This window comes from Ptychodera flava, chromosome 13 (genome assembly GCF_041260155.1).
Source record: "Ptychodera flava strain L36383 chromosome 13, AS_Pfla_20210202, whole genome shotgun sequence".
NCBI classification, from domain to species: Eukaryota; Metazoa; Hemichordata; class Enteropneusta; family Ptychoderidae; genus Ptychodera; species Ptychodera flava.
Genome location: NC_091940.1, coordinates 40,515,882 through 40,532,826, shown reverse-complemented (window position 1 = coordinate 40,532,826; position 16,945 = coordinate 40,515,882). Strand labels below are relative to the sequence as shown.

General features: G+C 37.6%; 1 protein-coding gene across 1 annotated transcript; it reads right to left on the bottom strand.

Moving 5' to 3' along the window:
* Nucleotides 1-5,282: 5,282 nt before the first annotated feature.
* Nucleotides 5,283-14,264, bottom strand: LOC139148453 (uncharacterized). The gene is made up of 7 exons (XM_070719913.1): nucleotides 14,109-14,264; nucleotides 9,940-10,056; nucleotides 9,551-9,613; nucleotides 8,775-8,892; nucleotides 8,099-8,205; nucleotides 6,779-6,961; nucleotides 5,283-6,286 (listed from the first exon to the last, which is right to left on the bottom strand). Exons 2-7 carry the CDS (start codon nucleotides 10,021-10,023, stop codon nucleotides 6,257-6,259), a joined length of 585 nt encoding a protein of 194 aa, XP_070576014.1. The 5' UTR covers nucleotides 10,024-10,056; nucleotides 14,109-14,264; the 3' UTR covers nucleotides 5,283-6,256.
* Nucleotides 14,265-16,945: the final 2,681 nt, after the last annotated feature.

The window sequence follows — 16,945 nt, the reverse complement described above, 5'->3', positions numbered from 1 at the left end:
TACTCATTTGTGCTATGATATCATATTACTGATACGTTTTTCACCTTTCACACTTTGTGGCTACTTTTTCAGACCAATCCTGGATAGAATAGTCATTCCACCTATATGTTTACTTTTAAATATGATTCATTTTGTATTTTGTTAGTCTCTGTTGAACCAATGCCACACTCCCTCTGTGTGTGTTGAACGGCAAATAGATAGCGATGAACTGTGAAGCCCGAACAAGAAAGGATTTTCTAGTTATATTTAATTGAAACCCTTGTCATCTGTGTCCTGAAACAGTGCTTACAGAAAGATATTTTACAGCCTGATTCGTAATCAGTCTGTCCAGAGTCCTTTCTATTGTACAACTACTTTTTTTAAGTATGGTCTTCACGATGTGAGAAAGATCATCAAAAAAGTTCTAGGATGAATCTAGTTATATCATCACTATGCTACGTTATGCAAAAAACGCACCAGCTAAGCTGTGATACGAGTATAATAAGCGTTTACACGATGTATAAACAAGGTCTTTGTAACCACAGGCGCCCGTGTGTTCGGTAGTCTGCTAGATCGATCGATTCTCTGCTCGATCTATCGCGTACTCCTTCTATCCATCACACGGGCGCCTGTGTTTGTAACCCTATGAATTGAATGAGGGGAGATAGTACATACTTGACGATGAGAGGGAAAATTATGGACAGAATCCAACTGCTTAGTAATTGTACACAAAAATACATAGACTTGCTCCAAGTCTGTGGGCATATAAGTATCAAAACAAATAATAAATTGAAGGACTAAATAAGCATCGTCAGACAGTCGGTAGATAGGCTGTTGTGTAGATCGTGGGGGTGAACGCCTTGGCCCACAGCCAGTAACTGCAGCCCGGAAAAGCCAGGCGGCTGGGACCAGTGTAAGAAATACACTGGAAGAGCTTTTACTCACAAGAATGCAATTTTTCATATTATTGATTGGATTCCAGGAATTTTATAGGGTTTTATGATCAAGATCTAGCTTGATATCTTGGTATTCTTCAACAAAGGCGAGACTTCATCTTTTGACGTTCTCATTGTCCCCAATCCTTCGTACGCCATAGAGTTTGTGAGAAAACTATCCGATCGTCATTGCCCATTCCTCATGGCTTGGTCAGGCCGGTGTCCGATAAATACTCTTCGCAGGCGAAGTTGCCTACTCGTATCACGTGCTTGTCTTTCTAGCAATCTTATTTTGTGCACATGGTGTTCTAAAGCCCCAGAGTTTGGTCGATATAATTATTGATCGTCATGCCACGGGCAATATTCGTCTAGAAGTTATGAATATGATCAATAAATGTCATGTATTCAAGTAAACTTTTTTCATGATACAAGCCTTACCTATGTCTACTACCTGAGCTGCTAACGAGTAGCTCGTTAGCAGCTCATAAGAGGACTGGTGTATCACCCCAATATGTAATAATTAACCCAATATGTAATACTAACCCAATATGTAATAACACTTAACCCAATATGTAATAAAACTAAAGTTGGGATATATTACTAAGCAAAATAATACAAAAAACGCCTAACAACCATCAATACGTCCCTGTGTAGCCAAAACACTTCAAAACTTTAGATAAAAGTGGAGACAATTATTGAGATCAGTAAACTTCAAAAAAGCTAATAACGCCCAGGTACCCTAATCAAGCCAACGTCGAGCATTTAAATTTTTATGTTAATTGTTCCTTAATTTTCATACAACGGAAAATACCTGAAAACACCCACATTTCTTATAATCATTTAGCAATACGGAAAGAAAAGTTTCACCAATATTGCTAGTTCCTGACCTTACAACAGTCATAAAATGACAGCAATGGTTCAAATTTTTTACTTGTTTATTTACATGCAGAACACTTATGGCTGTACACATTTCATAAAACCAAACATAATTTATGGTAAATATGAAAGCGACTACCGATATATTAATATGATAATCGCAATCATACCTATCCATAATCCAATGACAGTAGGTCGGAATTCGGAAGACAATAGTTGTAAACATAGACACAAAACAGCACAAACAGACAGCAAATAGACGGCACACAAACAAGTCACATTCATGAAAGAAAGATATATGGACCTCTGGCCAGAAAACCAGAAGTGATGTCAGGTGTTTCGAAAATAGTAAGCGCATCCTGCCCCACATGTGGCACCCGCCATATATCAATCTATAAGTCAGATAGGTAGTGGTCACTAACTAAGGCCCAATGTCACCGATGCCATCAGTGATCATTTGTCGAAGAGAGATATTGTATTTATCTACCAGCTTACGATACCTGCCAAAAAAGCGTTTGAATGTAGAGACAAGTCTTGCTCTGGTGTAACCTTGATTTAATAGTTTGTAAGAGAGATGGCCATGTCTCTCTACAAAATCACCATATGAACTGCATGCTCTAGCATATCGAATAAGCTGGGAAATGTATACCCCATAATGTATACCCATGATGTGTAATATCACAACATTATGGGCAAATAAACGGGAATATTATCCAGACATAAATGTTTCAACAGATTAATAAAGAGAAGAAACTATACATGATAGCTCTGAAAGACTGAAATGACCAACTTCGATTGAATGATAATACTGGCCTTTCGTTTATAAGGCTTACTTTATGGGAAAGAAAAAAACATTCGTTTATCTGTTTTTGGTATTCTCTCAAAATATGTGCTCCCACACAATATTTTTTGGGTTAACTCAATATGTAATTAACGATCGATTTTGGATTCACTCAATATGTAATAAACCTTCCATGTAATAAAGTCCCCTAAGGAGAATGCATGGAAGTTTTATTACATATTGGGTTAACCCAATATGTAATAATGTCCACTGAGGAGAATGCATTGAAATTTTATTACATATTGGGTTAACCCAATATGTAATAAAGTCCCCATAGAGAATGCATGGAAGTTTTATTACATATTGGGTTAACCCAATATGTAATAAAGTTCCCATAGAGAATGCATGGAAGTTTTATTACATATTGGGTTAACCCAATATGTAATAAAGTCCCCATAGAGAATGCATGGAAGTTTTATTACATATTGGGTTAACCCAATATGTAATAAAGTTCCCATAGAGAATGCATGGAAGTTTTATTACATATTGGGTTAACCCAATATGTAATAAAGTCCCCATAGAGAATGCATGGAAGTTTTATTACATATTGGGTTAACCCAATATGTAATAAAGTCCCCATAGAGAATGCATGGAAGGTTTATTACATTATGATTTCCTAATTACATTTCATGAAGAAAACTACATTGCATTTGACTTGAAGTGATCACCATGCATGATACAGATGACAAAGTGTTTACGTAAAACACCACAGACTCTGGCGGATGACTGGCCACTGGATTTTTTATCGATGGAATGAAACCGAGTTTACTTGGTTCACAATAAAGTTTTGAAGTTGAACTAACTGTTGAAAATGTTACAGCTCTTCAAATGTTATATAAAAATTGAACTCAACAAATAAAATGGAAATATAAAAGCTGGCATATTATTGCCACTAGTACTCTATGTTCATTGGTTATTTTATGTTCTGCAGAACGTTTCATTTTGTCGTATTGTACTCATTGTTTGCAGACACATTTATTGGCTTTCGCATGCCAAAATTATTGTAGTCGTCTCAGGCGCGAAACAGCCTGACTTAAGCTTAACACAGTGTATCTTCAGTATATCAAATTCACGGTCTCTATCGATTCCATAGTACCTCATTAATTAATGTTATGTACTTTGAAAACATAGTCCATTGCTATGTCACAAGCACTTGAAGGTTGAGAATTTAATTTGAAGATAATGAAGAAATGTCCCGAGGATTGGACGTTGAAGTGATTTTGTATGCGAATGTACGTATTTGGCTAAATGCTATTACGTATTGGGCTAGGATCGGATTATATATTGGTTAGAATTTTATTACCTATTCGTTTAGTAGTACAAATTGGATCGAATATTATTACTTATTGGGTGAAATGTTCTTACATATTGGGTTAGTATTACATATTGGGTAAAGAAAAACTCAAAAAAAACTTGAAAAATTATCAAATTTTAGAAATGCTGCAGGTTGTGAAGGGGCGTGATCATGGTTGCTATGCATATTTTAGTCTTATTTTGGTCAGTATTATATCCCAAATTCATTTTTATTACATATAGGGTTAAGTGTTATTACATATTGGGTTAGTATTACATATTGGGTTAAGTGTTATTACATATTGGGTTAGTATTACATATTGGGTTAAGTGTTATTACATATTGGGTTAGTATTACATATTGAGTTAAGTGCTATTACATATTGGGTTAGTATTACATATTGGGTTAAGTGTTATTACATATTGGGTTAGTATTACATACTGGGTTAAGTGTTATTACATATTGGGTTAGTATTACATATTGGGTTAAGTGCTATTACATATTGGGTTAGTATTACATATTGGGTTAATTATTACATATTGGGGTGATACAACTGGTTCCGTCTACTAACTTATGAGCTGCTAACACTAGTACAGAAATTTGCGAGAAATTTGAGAGAAATTGACACTTTCTCGCTTTTTTGCGAGAGGCAAGTGAGAATACATACTTTCTCGCAATCAATTGGCGAGAATTTAATTTTCTTGCAATCAGCTAGCGAGAACTGTGTTTTCTCGCTCAGCATCTGCGAGAAACTGAATTCTTGCAATCAATCTGCGTGAAATTAGTTTTCTCGCTCTGTATCTACGAGAAATTGTATTCTTCTGTGTAAGCATTTCAAAAAAATTTCACAATTTCTTGTAGATGCAGAGCGAGAAAACATAGTTCTCGCAGCTCGATTGCGAGAAAGTATGTACCTTCGCTTACTTCTCGCAATAAAGCGAGAAAGTGTCCATTTCTCGCAAATTTCTGTACTAGTGTAACGAGTTATTTGTCAGGGCGATAAGCACCCACGTCGGTGATCGGCAGAACAAATTCATTAAGGTATTAGGGAGGGCAGTTGACAGACATGCCCATGGACTGTTTTGTTTGAAATACTATACAGAGATAGCTAGGGTAAAGTAATATGCACGCAATAGACACAGGTACGGCTTGAATAATAAAAAAAGTTTAATACATGGCATTTATTGATCATATTCGAATATTGCTTGCAATACCCTGTGGTCATGCCTCTACAGTCACGCTCTCCTCAGACATTGGCTTTCATTTACAGATTTGTGTTCAAATCTCTCTCTCTCTCTCTCTCTCTCTCTCTCTCTCTCTCTCTCTCCAATAAAACCAAGAAAACAGCATACACACACTTTGTTAGAGCAAAATGTTCTGTTTATTAAACAATGAGCTTGTAGCAAGCGTTGAAGGCATTACGTGCCTCCTAAATGGTCACACAAAATAAGCTTCTCAATGAAAGGCGGGCACAAGCTTTATTTAATTTTCTTTGGCGTTCCGTTGTATGTAAAGCTTATGTCAGAAATGTTTTACACTGGATTTTAAAAGAGCTTTGGTTGAAACTTTAAAAATTACACTTTGTACAAAAAACTGAACTCAGAAGTCATCGACATTTAAAGTTTCGATCTAAGTTGTAAATAAAGCGAGATAACTTCGGCTTCCAATATAATTAAAGTTCACAGTTAAGTCATGGACGGAATAGGACAGCTGAGTACTCACATTATATTAAAAGACGACAGTTTGTGACAACGAATACGCTTAAAATATTCACATGGATGGACATAAGGAATGCATGTATGATAGTCTCACTAATGAACAGTCATTTCAAAGAGAAGTGATGTAGCTGATCGTCATGGCAACTCTTTAGTACTGAATACATTTCACTTCCATAATCAGTCAGCCAATGATCACATGATGGACAGCACTGTCTTATTTCATGTTTTCTACATCGGATCCCGTGAAAATGACGTCATTGAATCGTAAAAATCGTGATAGTTTGAAGGGTAACTTGTCAATACTTTGTAAAACATGGGTATAAAACATAGTGATGTCAACATTATGATATCGTAATCGTAAAAACAATGACGAGAACTGGGAACGGAATATCAAATAGATTTCCATAACGAGGCCATAGCACTGAAATGAACATTTTTGTTTGCCGGGCTACAGTTACAGATCTGAATAGCTATTGTAATTGTCACTTGTAAAGCGAAAAGGTATAGCGGGCGAGTTTGTTGTTTTCTTTCCTGTGTCGGTTGAAATCCGTCACGAACATGAAATATGTCACGTGACTCCAAAGCGATCTACCACTGTGATTGTATGAATCAGATCATGACGCGTACGATTGATAGGATTGTCCCTGGAAACATAAATCAAAGAAAGGCGTTTTAGTGTTCAACAAATGCCAACAATAGGTGTAAAAATCATGCATATCTTTTAACGAAGCTAATGAAAAAGCAGTAATTAAGAAATAAACTGAGTCCGTGATCTTGATATTAAAATGCAGATCTTTCTCAGTGTCTGCTTGATTAGGTTAGCGTAGCACAGTCTCCCTATGAGGGGTAATCTCTATCCGACGAAACACCCTTGGCTAGCTAAGTTGAGGTCTACTATGCAAACCAAGCAAAGCAAGGCAGACTTTCGTGTGTTCTCTTTCAGCTAAAAACATGAAACTTTTACAAAGTAGTATATAGCGGAATCCAACACACATGATATTATAGATATTATAGAAATTAGTAGTAAAAATTCTATGGAAACCACCTAACACAGTATGTCAAATACTAAAACCCTGTTTACTCACATAGCATCAAGACTTAGCCTGTTTACCGGGGCAACAGAACACTTAACTTACCATAAGTCGGACTCTGAAGTTAGAGTTCATTCCTTTTCGCCTTCTCCTGCCGGGTGGTGGCGTCTTAACGTCTCCTTTTTCAAAAACACTTATGAAGCGGTTTGGATTATGAACTGATTCGAACTGCATATAATGTCCATCAACCAGTTTGTATCTAAAACGGCATTCTGGTCCGCCTTTTCCCTGGAGACAAAAGAAAGGCGAACAAACTACTATGGTTAATTTGACCTCCTGTGACCCCTGTGTTCATATACCACTGGACCACATTCATTGTGTATCCTCATGTTACCCCTGTATTCATATACCATTGGACCACATTCATTGTGTATCCTCATGTTACCCCTGTATTCATATACCATTGGACGACAATTGTTGTGTATCCTCATCTGACCCCTCTATTCATATATCATTGGACGACAATCAATGTGTATCCTCGTTTGACCACTGTATTCATAAACCATTGGACCACATTCATTGTGTATAGAGATAATTTAACGTAAAGTGATATGTGGATTCGAAAAACATTGGACTGAAATGATTCGTAAGTTTCTGTGAAAATGCGCACGACTATTAAAGGCGAGACTCTGTAAAATACAACTTTTCCAACAAATTTTGAAACTCGTGTAAGCTGGTTAAGATTATAATCATTCTATTCGTTTACACTCCAAAGCAAGAGAAATGATTGGCAACGGTTGGCGCCAAGACATTTCCCTAAAATGTTCAGTCTCAAATTTATTCATACCGTATCTGCACAACTTGGTATTCGCATCAAAATTTTGAAGGTGTCGTCCATTTTCAATCGAAAGTACACCCACGGCACTACAATCTATCCACTGTTGAGATGATGTGGACTGTGGCGTAACATTTTTGCACTTAAATATCAGTAAACCGACCATTCATCGTCCCTAGCCATTAAAGGGTGTATCAACGCATGGGCATTTGATACCTTGTTTATTCGACGTGCCATATTCGCTTTCAAATTGTTTCTCTGTCTGAGCTGTGACACGCTGAATAGCAGGCAATACTAATCCCATCGTCTCCTGATACAGTTTCCTTCACATCTTCATACCCGTAAAATTTATCAATTACGATCGAACATTGAGAACCAACGCGTGAAATGAATGAACATCAAGGAAAGGAGTCGGCGCCCTGGCTGTCAAGATCAAGTTTCCTATAAAGGGCATATTGTTAAAAGACTTTTGAACTCGGGATATCTACGGCCTTCCAGCAAAGTGTTCATGTCTCACTGTCCGCCAAATCTTGCCCGGTAAGTCACTTGTTAACACTGACCAACATACTGAGAAGAGTGCATGTACTTACGTCAGCAAGGAGGTCCCCCTGTCGAAGAACAAGAAAATTGACAGGATTCGCCAGACATCTCAGCGTCACTATGTCGTCACCGTTGATATTGGTAACAATGAACATCGCTGCCAAGAAAGTGTATGGATAGTGTTACAAGTTGATAAGCTATATTATGATTCCCGGTATCCTTTGGTAGATTTTCTACAACTATATTATGACGTCTTCTTCAAGATCAACCCGACTTAACACTAACTAGTATACAAATTAATGTGAAACTCTGTATAGCTATACAATATTCCCAATATAATATCATGCATACAATGCATGACGCCATACATCAAATACAAGGTAACCGTGAGTAAAATATAAGATAGAGTAAACAGATGACAAGTGGTAACCATACAAAGTGTTACTATTTTAGAAATAATCGTAGAAAATTGTATACAGTACTGCTTATTTTAAAATTCATAAAAACTTATCATTTTAGTAAAGTAATATACAAACGATGAATTGACAGAATCCAAATGAAGTGAAATCTCTACATACGATAGTAGGAGTGAAAATGAAAAGTGGAAAATTTCACAAGAAATGCGATCATTTGGATTAGGTTTCGTCTAATATGGCCTACGGTTTGGGAATAGCCTATAAGCTAGTGGTCGACTGAAACGATGACGAACCAAAGTGGCTTACGTACATTGTACTCCACTGGCGCCTCCTCCATCTATCTGTCCCGTTCTGGCGTGTACACGAATACATTTGCCACTTGTCCGAGACACCAACTGTATGATGTTTCCCGTCGATAAGTCACGAACCTGTCGAAGAAAGCAGAGAACAGTTAAAGTAATGTCCATTTAATCTTGTATTTCATAAAACCTGTTTTCAACCTATTTTACGTGGTTGTATCTTTATCTGATTGAGAAACGTCAAAAGATCGCTTGTGCATGCATGAAACTGTGTTTTAGTTATATCAAGCAAGTCTTCTGACAACCATTGTTTAGGTAAAATTACAAACAATTGTGTTCCTGTACCCTGAAAGGTTTTCGCTTGACACTGCCTTGAATTTGATTTTGTAAAGTGAACTTTCCTGCATTCGAAAACACGTTTAATATGTGTCATGAGTACTTAGGTACAAGGCATGGCTAGAAGTCCTTGTCAGGCAAATACGATATTGCTTTCCAGTACCACCGGTTATGATCCTTAAAATAAAATTACCATAATTAAATCAAAGGTCACATTTGAAGGGAAATGGGATTTGAAGCAACCTTGATGAACGGTTGTTTTCACTCTACATTGTTTTTGAGACTGGAAAACTTTCCTGTGCGTGTGAGAGACGACTAGTCAACTGTATTAAAGGTCAAACGGGTAGAGAATTTTAACTATTTGATACGCAAAATAAGTGAATTGCCTAGATGACGTGCGTGCGTGCCTTGATTGATTTACACTGAAATGTACTATAGTAAGCTTACTTACAGTAATTCCAACAGGGTGTTCAACACCATAAAGTCCGATACTGGAACTGTGATAGACCACCGTCTGTAACGTTATGGGCAAAAGCAATATCAGTGAAACGTTTATGTCAATTTCCATTTTTGGAACTGAAGTCGTTGATAAAAACGGTTATTGTGGTTCAGCAAACAAATATTCATGACAACACGGAATAATATAGGCCTATATCAAGAGTTTTGGTTCCACTAATGTCGAGGGTTTAGTGAGAAATCTAAGGTCACAATGCATTCATTGTATTGAAGGACGGCGTTAATTGCATACTTCGGTCACACTCCTTCACTAGTTTTTTGTTGACCTTTGGAGAACCTTTTTTGTATCAGCTCTGAAGCACAAATTTCACAAAATACCAATACCTTTTGAAGTTCGCTCGATCTCAAAGGTGCTCCATAACCGAACGCAGAGTATGACCTTCGAGATGCCGTACTTTGCATCGCCATTTTGCGTTGCTAGATGTACTTCAACCGGTGTATCTATTGGTTAACAAACACACAGTACTAAGTATCAGTATGACTTTTCCACATATCACATCGGGGTAAACTAAGGGGTCTAAAACTAGTTAGGAAAATACATACTTTTGCGGACACGGAAATCGTGTTTTATTCACAGGAGATCACAAAGTATTAAAATCGGGTTTCCCTTTCATGAGACAATTCATCTACTCTCTCTCTCTCTCTCTCTCTCTCTCTCTCTCTCTCTCTCTCTCTCTGACATATGTAGACATACATGAGTTTTTGCACATATACCTTTGTATAAAAGGCCTATGAGTTAAGAACTACAACTGAGTAATATTAGAATCTGGCATTTTTCTTTCCACGGTCGACCTGTGGACTTCTTCCAACCAAACAGCTAGGCCGAAAACAACTGGACGAAGATATTGAGTCGTATAGATAATAGAAGTAGACACTTTTTCTGTGCTTTGAGCTACATGCTTTACCACTGCCTATAGTTCAGAACTGACATTACACTTTATGTGATAGCGTGGTGGGGTTAGCCTTATTGACATCCTTGTTAAATTTATGTGCATCGGTGATAAAAGCCTCTGTGTTGCAAACAAAATGCACTGACTCGCGTATACTTTACATCCCTGGCACGTCAAACAGAACGCATCGTACAATATGAATGTCATTGACTGAAACAGTTATGACAATAAAATGAAGAATGTGATTCAGTCAAAAGGTCGACTGTGCATTTAATTTCGAAGGCCTTGCTGGAGGTTACGCGTATTGTACTCATAAAAAGTGGTTACACTACATCAGGCATGGTCAATGCCACACGTGTTCAGTCTTCCATTTCACCTCACTACCAATAATAGGAAAGTCAATTTCTCGGCACATTGTTGGACTATTGTGAGACGGTTGTCTTTGTTCAATAGACTTGTTCTGTTTTTTCGTCAATGAAATGCGGACGGTGTGAGCTCGATATCTATTATGTGTTGTTCGCCTTTATGAACTGGCCTGTAGCTGTAAATCGAGGTTGTATACGTCACGAGAAATCCAGAAGAATATTGCGTTTTCTCGCTTATGCACGTACAGAAAATTCATAAATCTGCCAGAGCCGACAACAGAACCGGAGGAGGAAGAGTGGCACTCAAAGGTGTACTCTGGACAGTTCATACTACAAAAAACTCGATATTTTTCATTAAGTCTACATTTGGCTAAATACTCAGGTCGAAACTGCGTTTATAACGCAATGCCAAGTGATAAATTTGGCTCAAAAGTTGACGTATGGAGTCAAAAATTAATATTTCTCAAAAAAATCTTCTACAAAAGTCTAGATGAGAGGGTAAAACGGTTGTGCATGTGTGTACTGTGCTCTCCCTGGCCTTTCGAAATCGTTAGTAAATTTACGAATTGGGTTCAAAAATATTAGTAAGCACAAATTATGTTATTCTGAACCCACCAACTTTCAACAAGCACTTCTGGTACTCAATAAATATTTAAAGGGGATAGAAATGATGAATGATTTCATTATAGACAAAAGAAAATGAAAATCCCTTTTTAGTTTTTTTGACAATGAACACTCATATTTTGATTCGCATTTTCAAAAGATTTATTGAATAACACAGTACATCATGGGTCATGAATGCTTGTAACATTGAAATTTCTTCCTTGGTTCAATAAAGTGTGTAATTTTGGTCAACGGCCAATGAATGTTATTCAATTACTCTATCTTTATTACACAACATAACATATTCAAGTATATTGTGACACAAATCATAACTCCCTTTGTGTGTGTAGTCAGTGGTTGATGATTATATATATAATTTATGAAGCGGTCATTAATATTATCAAATATTATCAGTGTTTGCAGAAGTTTTAGATGCTAGAAAATCTGTCCCCTGTTTTTCATATTTGGAAAGCTCTGTTACTTTGAAAGTATGCATGTCATCCATAGGTACTAGGTGGTGCCTCTATAGCTGCAGTCATTATGCCATGTTCATCTCTAAAATTCTTTTAAACAACCACTGATCAGAACATTTGGCAGTCTGTAGTTTCGCACAAATTTTGTCTCATCTCAATCAAATTTATGTACGCAAAATGAGACTGGTGATCCTGCTAATGTTTTCTTAGAGACAGTTACACTTTTAAAACGCTGCAGATGATCGTCATTTATTTTTTTGTCTGGATAAACTTTTTGGTCATGGGACTAGACTGTGCACAGCATTTTCTCTGGATCATAGAAAACTATCAGTATTCATAACATTTGCTGAGACAGTTTCTTGTAAAATATTTTGAAGGAAACCTATTAAAATTGGCAAGCTGACTGAAAAATTCAATTTGCAGATCGTCAAATGACAAATCTATGACATCTAAGATTTCCGGCTCGCTTCCACCTCCATGCACAAAAAACACTTTGCAGTACATGTTCAACCATGCGCGGTCCGGACTGCAGTTCTGCTGTAGTTCGACTGTCTTTCAGGCTGACTGTTCTTAATCTTGATCTCTTCTAGCTCGGCGGTTTCATTGTTTCGTATTTTTTTCATATCAGTTGCCGTTTTTATGCCCAACTATCTTTCCCAACTGGATACTATCAATCCAAAGTATTTGTAACTGCCCGCTTCCCTCGATCCGCGTCAACAGTCCATTCGGAAAGTTGACAGCATGTGAGTGTTTGGGTGTCTCGAAACTACCGTAATGGGGTGCATGACACACCACTATGAGATTACAAGACCCGGGGATCTTGAAACCTTTTCGCGCATGCTCATGTTATCACAGGTCAAAGTCCAAAGCCAGCTATCACCATGTGTCGATGCGCCGATGATAGGGGCAGCGTAGGTTTTGAAAGACGAGATATGACAGTATTTCCCCGGAATTCACAATCTTGACCGAAAATCAGGCTTCAAAAATAACAAATCGTTCGTAAATGGCCGTCGGGCATTCATTTTTTTTCGTAAATTTTCATTTTTGTTCGTAATTTACGAAAGTTACGAGCGACAGCGAGAGCATGTGTGTATATCCTTCCTGTGACAGTGACCTTTCCCCAAGGGACAGAAGACAATCTACTTTTTCTTTTACAACTTATGCGTATCACGGAGGACCTCCATGTGCGTGCTCCTGGTGCTCATCAAGTACGAACTTCACCTTTCTATAACATTCATTGTTCGTTGACGCCCATACATACACATTCTAGAGCAATAAAATTAATTATTTCTTCGTAGTTTCCCGGGAAATCAACGAGAGAGGTACGCCACAGCCGATGTGTGGTAACTCCGCAACCTCAGAAAATCACTCCTTGGTAACACGTAGGCCTACTGCATTCCACGTGGTAGGCCTAAATGGCTCAAGTTCTACCGCAGATCACGGTAAGTTGATATAGGCCTACCTGCTATCTTTCTGTTCCATTTATGTTATTTTAACGGATAGATCCTCGTAGTAACAGAGCTACAGTTGAGCGATGTCGAATATCTCATAATGATAACTGTTGCCATAGTGATTTCTTAATGTAAGGTATTGTATACAAACGGTAAGTCATTATGCACGGCGCCATATTGATAGCAATAGGGAACACCTTTATGTGAAGTTCTCCTAATCAGCTAATAGGCAGACGAAGTGATTGTCAAAGCCGTTTCCACCTTAGCTGAACATCAAAGGCATATGTACTTGGTGTCGAGCCTGATAAGATAAATAGGCCTACACGCTAGATTTTAAGAGGCTGAGTGCCGTTTTACAGGGTAAAGTAGTCATGTGTTGATATAGCCCTACAGACACGCATTGTTACTCGACGTACCGGCTTCCTAAGTCAGCGGTACACTGTAAGCGTCTACCGGGGCGCCGTAAATATTTATCGAATTGGTAGGATTGGTCGAGCGGGTGGTTTATTGTAAATTCCAATGGCGGTTGGTCGCCCAACGTAAAAACGTGATGTTTGTGATATGATCGAACAAGCAGACAAGGCCAGAGTACGTGGAGGCCGGTATCGGCTGACGACAAAATAGACGCTTCTCGATAAGGTTAAACAGAGAGGTAAACATGACTTGTGATCATGAAGTACACATGAAACGGTCGACAGTGGTTCTAGTTACCTATTTTTGACGTTTGTCCTTGCTTGTGAGTCCTGGTCAACCTCAAAACCCGAGTCTCCAGTCTGTGTCTTCTGGTTCACTGCGGACAACCCATACGATTACAGTGTGTTTACCCGACTACACTGAGTGACCGCACACGGAACAACACCTAATAATATCGACAGTTGAGATTTGCATAACAATGCAAGGTACAACCACGGCGAAGACATTATGGTCGTCCTTGCGAACCCACCTTTATTACTACAACTGTAGTGATAAAGGTGGATTCGCGGAAGTGCTAGCTGTACTAACCGACTCGTTTGTTCCATCCACCTCAGATTGACTGAGCTCTTTCCCTTTCGTTTCCCGTTTTCATTGTGTTTCGTTGAATCGTCTCTACAGGTGCGCCCAACTGATAAAGTCAATTTTACACAAAATCATCACAAAAAACTTTTCTTCAGCTGAAATACTGATTACATGTTGACCTTTACCTTGTAAGTTGAATGGTGTCAAAATCGTTTTACTTATTCCCAAAATAACAATCAATCTTCGGACACTGGGATGTTTTGGATTGATTATCGTCTTTGAAATGTAACTATTTCAATCCTTTGTGATGGATTTCAGTTGTTAAAATCTAAGTTGTGCATTCATCGCCAGTGTTTTCATAAACGTTCTTGGGTCACACTTCGTTATTTATTTTGAAAAAGTTTGCATTTGATTTGATTTGCATTTGATTTCAAAACACCTTAGGCTATTTAAGGAAAATTCTTTGTTTGCCGTCCTTGGACTTTGAAAAACCTGTCAGCCAGAACGAAAGCAAGGGAAAAACAAACACAGACAAAAAACACAAGTGTATTAACATAAGCTCAATTTTAATTTGGTTTCTTATGGAAAAATTATATTTTTATGGTGTTAACATTGTGTTTGTTTTCTTAATTTTCTTTAAAAACTTACCAGCACGCGGACGGCAAACAAAGAGTTTTTTAAAGCGACTTATCGAAAATGCAAAAAGATATAATAGGGCTTTAAGGTACAGGGCATAATTCATCGATTCGATAATATAGCGTGTAGAGAACGTCTTTGTAATATCATCATTTTTTGTAATTTAACAAAAGACTTAGGGTGAGAAGTCGACCTGAAAAATATACATTCAAACCACTGAGCCAGATTTCAAGATAAAATGGTAAGATTGTTCCATTCTGCGCACAAGAACACCCGGAAATGCAAAGCAGCTTTTCCTTTCCGGGATTTTGATAAGTTTAATTTTATGGTCAGCAAAACATTTCTTTGCATACAGTGTAAAAATCATTCGTAAAGTAATGTTTTCAAACTCTATGTACTCTAAAGGAAAGAGTAATTATACTTCCGGTATTTCTTGATCAGTTTCCTAAATTGACGGCAAGAATTTGGTATACAAAAGAGTGAACTTCACAAAAATAAAAGGTCGTTGTGTGCTTTCATTGTGTCATCAACATCACATTTAAGGTTTATCATCCTAAATCAAAGGATGTCAATCAATATGATGAGGAAATTGAGAAATGCTCCCGTCTTACTTTTTTAGATATACCGTATAGTATAAATACTCCACATCCTTTGATTTAGGATGATAAACCTTAAATGTGATGCTATTCTTAATATTTTCTTCATATTCAATATGAATGAATTTCACATTATTTGTCATATTGAACGGTGCATCATGGTGTGATCCATACAGGCACCGTCGTAGTTGACAGCGCTTTTATAGTGTATTAGTAAGGTTAGTACTTACGTGGTGGAGGTACTGTGGCAAGTACTACCGGACTCTATTATAAAGCGCTCTCAACTACGGCGGTGCCTGTGGTGTGGATCTGGCTTTGGGTGCTGGGCTTCACTGCTGCACACTGTGTGTTGTGTGTTGATAACGGCTACGCCTTGTGGTTGGAAGTGTATGCCATTGCCCTTGATCTAAGGAGATGTATGGAAAAGGGTGTTCCGTTCATTGTGTTAATAGTGTTAGTAATTAGGGGAGACCCATTGCATTTGATTCCTGGGGGATTGAGGATTTTTGGAAAAAAAATTGTCGGCAGGTGAAGAAGAAGGGGAACAAATGATCCAATAATGTCTTCGAAAAATGATCATAGCAGACCAAAGGAAAAACAAAATTTGGGAAATCTGACTCTGTCATTCTCTGGAGGTGCGCCACCTTTATACTATTGGCGGAGCTAACATTTCCACAATACATGAGGAATCAAATATCGTTTTTGCAAGTATTCATGATATAAATACACAACGAAAGTTAGGTCAAAACTCGCTTCTCAAAAGGCTTTTGTCGTATATTACGTCCTGGCAAACACATTTCATCATGGTTTGTGTTGTAATAAATTGCCATGATCAAAACGTAAATGGACATGTGCTTTCAATGCACTTGCTCAGTATAGTGAAAAGTCAAACTACATGACAGGATTCATTACACTACTTTTAAACAGGATATGTATTATTTAGTAAATATTTGAAGAAATAGATAAACAAGTCTCTATTGAGGATGAAAATAAACAAACAAAAAACAAAACAAATGCCATACTTTCAGGATATATATACTTTTTTAACAGGATAAATTTACATTCAGTAAAGAAATAAATAAATAAACAAGTTTTTCCGTGACATATTAATAAAACTGGTAATCACGAAAAAAATGCATTCCTTCTACATTTGGAAAAAATAACACAGGACAATAGAAAACATTGCTGCGACAGTGGTGGGGGAAAAATTGCTGCCATATCGATTTCCTCCAGCCCCCTCCCCCAGAAATCAAATGGTTCTCCCCTTAACCAACAACATCTTACACTGTGAAGGGCGACCTTGCGGCCAGAAAGTGTCTC

Excerpts from the sequence above, each read along its gene's own strand:
- LOC139148453 (XM_070719913.1), bottom strand. The coding sequence starts at position 10,023 with ATGGCGATGCAAAGTACGGCATCTCGAAGGTCATACTCTGCGTTCGGT. Across the intron at positions 8,893-9,550 it reads AACACCCTGTTGGAATTACT|GTTCGTGACTTATCGACGGG; the intron begins GTAAGTAAGCTT and ends TTTCTTCGACAG. Across the intron at positions 6,962-8,098 it reads AGGGGGACCTCCTTGCTGAC|GGAAAAGGCGGACCAGAATG; the intron begins GTAAGTACATGC and ends TTTTGTCTCCAG.